The 4830-nt window shown below is 46.5% G+C and overlaps 1 protein-coding gene across 2 annotated transcripts; it reads right to left on the bottom strand.

Annotated features, from left to right (window-relative positions):
- Positions 1-682: 682 nt before the first annotated feature.
- Zg16 (zymogen granule protein 16) lies at positions 683-3191 on the bottom strand. 2 transcript variants are annotated; one of them, XM_028775177.1, is made up of 4 exons: positions 3149-3191; positions 2436-2497; positions 2147-2279; positions 683-1136 (listed from the first exon to the last, which is right to left on the bottom strand). In XM_028775177.1, exons 2-4 carry the CDS (start codon positions 2488-2490, stop codon positions 821-823), a joined length of 504 nt encoding a protein of 167 aa, XP_028631010.1. In that variant the 5' UTR covers positions 2491-2497; positions 3149-3191; the 3' UTR covers positions 683-820. The 2 variants fall into 2 exon arrangements, with proteins under 2 accessions (XP_028631010.1, XP_028631011.1); XM_028775178.1 differs by lacking the exon at positions 3149-3191 and adding an exon at positions 3065-3088.
- Positions 3192-4830: the final 1639 nt, after the last annotated feature.

The raw sequence follows: 4830 nt of genomic DNA on the forward strand, positions 1-4830 counted from the left end.
ACTAGCCTAGCCTCTCAAATTTTTAATTATAGTGCACCACTATGGCTCACTTAGAATTTCTCCTGTTTTTGTTTGTTTGTTTGTTTGTTTGTTTTGTTTTGTTTTGTTTTTTGAGACAGTTTTAGCAAGTTGGTGCAACTGAGTCTTACCCTAGCCTCTGAACTATTAGGAAAAATTCTCAGGGGTTATTCTTTGAAAGAGCCAGTGTAGGCAGAATATTGTCTCTTTTTGATATAAAGAAAAGCCCCAACAGGCAGTGATGGCACCTGCCTTTAATCCTAGCACTTGAGAGGTAGCAGCAGGTGGATCTCTGAGTTTAAGGCCAGCCTGATCTACAGAGTGAGTTCCAGGACTGCCAGGGCTACGCAGAGAAACCTTCTCTTAACACACACACACACACACACACACACACACACACACACGAAAAAGAAAAAAAAAAGAAAGCCCCTAGCACTTCTATTCTTCATCCTCCCATTTCCTCAGTTTAATGTTCAACAGTAGCCAGATAATTAGCCAGGTGTAGTGGCACACCCCTCTAACCCCAGCACTCTGGAGGTAGAGGCAGAGACAAGTCAATTTCTGTGAGTTTTAGGACAGCCAGGGCTGTGTAGGGAGACCCTGTCTCAAAAACATTATTTTTATTTAATTTTTTAAAAATCCAGAAATAAGATTCACACATTTGTACTAGAATTAGGATGTGGAAAAAACACTGTCTTTAACCATATCCTTTTATTAAGCCATTTCCATGCTTGCTTGGGGCTTGGTGATAAGGGAGTTCTCACACCCACCACAGCACCCCTGCCAGAGAGGAAGGTGGGTTTCAGCAAGTGTTGCACTGGCTAGGGTAGGTATCCCAGTGCAGGCTAATAGCATCTATGACAGAGCCAGATCGGCCACTAATATAACGGAGGACAGTGTTGGGGTGCAAGGGAACAGCGGTGAAACTTGTGCCTGAGTTTTTTCCAAAAGGCAGGTAGCGGCCTTTGTCTGTCACGAAGGTCAGTTGCTTCATATAATATTTGTACCTTCCAGTCACCTGGATCACAGATTCCCCGGGGTGCAGAAAGATCTCCTCCAGTTCTCCAGATTTGCCACCTACATAGTCACTCCACACTGTGCCATAGCGCACCTGGAGACTGGAGGCAGGGGTGAGAAGAGAAGAAGAAACACATCGGAAATGATTATGGAAATTCGAGACCAGGCTGCTGAGATGGCTCAGCTGGTAGAGATGCTTCCTGACAACCTAAGTTCAACCCCTAGGACCCACATGTGGAGGGAGAGAACCCCACTCCCTCTGGCTTCGACATGCACAGTGAGGCATTTGAGCACCCCCACACACATGTGCACACCAACATAACATAAATAAATGAAAAACAAATTCTGGGCTGGAGAGATGGCTCATAGGTTAAGAGCACTGACTGCTCTTCCAGAGGTCCTGAGTTCAATTCTCAGCAACCACATGGTGGCTCACAACCATCTGTAATGGGATCTGATGCCCTCTCCTGATGTGCCTGAAGACAGCTACAGTGCATTCATGTAAATATAATAAATCTTTAAACAAATAAAATCAAGACTTTTTAGTCTACATGCTGAGATCTTTAGACTGGTGACAAATTCCATATGCTATAAAGGCTGCACAAGCCCTGGGAGACCATGCAGAGAATCAACCTCTTGTTTTGATGGCAAATAGGCTTGTAGAATGAAAGTCAGTTTCTCAGAGTCATTTAGACAACAAGAGTCTGAGTTTGCCCACAATACACACTTCAAAGAGGCCTGAGGATTTCAAACACCAGAAGTCTGCCCAGGCCAGACAGGGAAGAGACAAGCCAACAACTGTCTCATGGAGCAGAACATGGACCAGAAGGAAATACATTTGGCTCTTCCTGTGTTGGAAGTTTCCAGCTGGAGGGTGGGATAGGACTATTCTAGGGCAGACAACAAGCAAAGATAAAGGATGCCTGACAGAAATACTGGAAATAGGTTTAGACCGAAAGTAAAATCCAACCCAGGTAAAGTGAGGCTCCTGGGGGTTTGTAATTACAACTTGTCAAGGTCATGTGCACAGGTGTGATCCAGTCAATGAGAACTTTCTAACTTAGCAAGGTCCTGGACAGACCCCAACATACAGAAACACAGAGACTCATACCCTACTATGAAGTTTCTGCTGACACGGATACGGAGCGCAGTGATGGGGCCGTCCAGCTGGTTGCCAGAATGAGAGAATCGCTTTCCTCCTTTACCTCCATACTCTCCACTGAAAGAGGAGGACCTGGACTGAACTAGAAGGGAAAGAAAGGCCTGGAGGGACATATTGTCTGGGAGCACAGCTGTTCCCCATTACCCTCCTTCCTCCCACCACCCAAGCCAGTGACAATCCTGGGCAGTAGCCGTACACGGGCTGCCTTCCCACGGCCTCCCTGTGGCATTTCACTTACTGGAATTAGCAGATGCCGAGGCACAAAGAAGGACTAAGAGGGCGATGGCCAACATCTTGAGGCTGTGGTGGGAAGGAGGAGAAAAAGAAGGCTTATTCCTTGATGTGGCTATAGCTACTCGTCTCTCCAAATCCAAAAGATAACCCTAACTTTCTGTCTCTGTCAAGCTGAGTCAAGCCTGCCTCCATCCCAGCACAATGCACAAGAGAGCTTTCTGAAGAGGAAATAAAGGCTATCTCCAGAGTCCTGAGGCAGCTGAGTTGATGAGCCAAGAATCTGAGCAAAACCTACCTGAAGTCAGCTGGCCTATGAGGTGTCTGAGGCACAGTTAAGTCTCTAGCACCATTCTACACTTAAATCAAGGCAAAGAAGATTTTAGAGGTGCCTCTGTGTCATCTTGGGCAGACACAGATGACAGAAGACACTGTACACGTGACAGGGTCTGAGAAGAGCTGGTGGCACTGAGAGAGGCTGATAGAGGGATATGTGTGAGCTCAAGACATCAGATCCTGGGCACTGTGTGTCTGTGTCCATAACCCTGTCTCTTCTAGCCACAGCTGTCAATATCCACCCCCCCCCAAGCATCCCTTAGCCAAACCCAGACATCTTTGCATTCCCAAACAGCTCACATCCAGGAGCTGATGCCTCCGTCTCCCCTGTTACCATCCTGGCATAGTCTTTTCTACCTCCTATTTGAGTATCTCCCAACTCACCTTTCCCCTAGAAGTTGCAGATGCTAATCTTCTAGAAATTTCCAGAGCTTATATACCAGGTCCAAGTCCTCCCACTGTTCTTTATCATGTGAACCTCACCTGCTGAGCAAACATGACCAGCTTCTTAGGGTCAGGTGTCAAGCAGGTCTGGAACATCTTATCCTGCCTCTCCCTCAAGGGTTACAGGTGACAAGGTGGGGTCCACTCTAGAAAAAGTGCCAGATTTGTGAAGAGACAATTTGCTAGAAGTCCATCCCAAGGGTAGAGAAAGCAGTTAGTATTTAAAGACTGTAATTAATCCAGACATGGTGGCGCATGTCTGTAATACCAACATTTGAGGGGTGGGTCGAGGTGGAGGATCATGAGTTCAAGGCCAGTCTGGGCTATAGATGAAGTCTGGTCTGAAAACCCAAACAAACAAATGAGAATGTGATCCAAGAGGCCTGAAGATCTGTAGGTATTCTTCCCCAGAATCAGTCCTCGCCCGAGTCCCAAGAACTGACCCCAGGTAACTGTTAACCCTCTCCAGTCATTTGTGATACATCTCTCTGAAAACAAAATCACTTTCAATTCTGAGCAGTGCCAAATATTCGCCTGATAACTTTTCTCTATTTGTTGATATTATATTTCAAAAAATCCAATTATAAAGTTTAAAGAATTAAATAGTGAACACCTATACCACAAAGTCTGCTGTGATTAATACTTTTCTGTGCCTAGGTTGTCTTTCCTTCATCCCTACATCAGTCCATCCTCAGTCCAGATCCTTCTCAAATCTTTTTTCTCTGAGAAGGGAAACCTGGGACTACAGGTAGGCAGTCCAATGAGCATGTGCGAAGCTGAGGGACAGAGTTTATACAAGTTCTCCTCTGTGAATACTTCAGGATTTGGACCCTCAGGACCTCCAGGTACCATGGTTATAGATCACCAGAATGATCTGTCTCTCTCCTTAGGTCTGAAATACCTCAGATAATGCTGTAGATTTCTTCTTTCTTTAGGTCCTTTCCATCCAAGACTGATTTCCTCTGGATCTAAGGTCCCCAGAACTGACCCCTAAGTCCTAGTACTTGAGACCCTGTTAGACTAGTCCTGTGATCCCCGAGTCATCAGGACCTTCCCAGCAGAGGGAGCGGAGCCTAGGGAGGAGCTAGAATAAGCAGTATCAGTCCTTAATGACCTGCAGTCGGGAATTCAGAGCATCCGCCCCTTTCCTTGCAGGCTCGCCATCTGGGACTGAAAACTCATCCCAGATAGCTAGGGAGTCCTGCCCTGAGGAGCCGGAAATAGGGCAGGGCTCCTGGTGATAATAGATCCCAGGAATAGAGCCAAACAGCCACTATTCCACCTCTCCCTGCTCTCTTCTCTGAGTTCAAGAGATTCACTGGCCCCAGAGCCGTCGTTTCATTTCCATTGCGCTGTCTACTTTTCGTTCCCAGTTCTGTTATGTCTTGATGTTCCCCCACATTTCCTACTCTAAGGTTCTTTGTTTGTATTCTTTTCTTTTTCCTGGACATATCCACTTGAGTCTTCACTTCCTCACCCCCACATCTCTCCCAAGCTCTCCCTCTAGCCTCCCCTCCCAGTGCCATCTAGCTCCCTCTTCTTGTTTAGGGCCACATCATACACACAGTCTCATTCCAAACCCTGGGAGGATGCCCTTGTATTCCTTAGATGACATACCCAGA

This window comes from Grammomys surdaster, unplaced genomic scaffold (assembly GCF_004785775.1).
Source record: "Grammomys surdaster isolate TR1022 unplaced genomic scaffold, NIH_TR_1.0 253, whole genome shotgun sequence".
NCBI lineage: Eukaryota > Metazoa > Chordata > Mammalia > Rodentia > Muridae > Grammomys > Grammomys surdaster.

What these genes read in the sequence shown, in the direction of transcription:
- Zg16 (XM_028775177.1), bottom strand. Translation starts at nt 2,490, where the DNA reads ATGTTGGCCATCGCCCTCTTAGTCCTTCTTTGTGCCTCGGCATCTGCT. An exon ending in CTCGGCATCTGCTAATTCCA is followed by an intron (nt 2,280 to 2,435) that starts GTAAGTGAAATG and finishes TTTCCCTTCTAG; the next exon opens with TTCAGTCCAGGTCCTCCTCT. An exon ending in AGCAGAAACTTCATAGTAGG is followed by an intron (nt 1,137 to 2,146) that starts GTATGAGTCTCT and finishes CCCTGCCTCCAG; the next exon opens with TCTCCAGGTGCGCTATGGCA.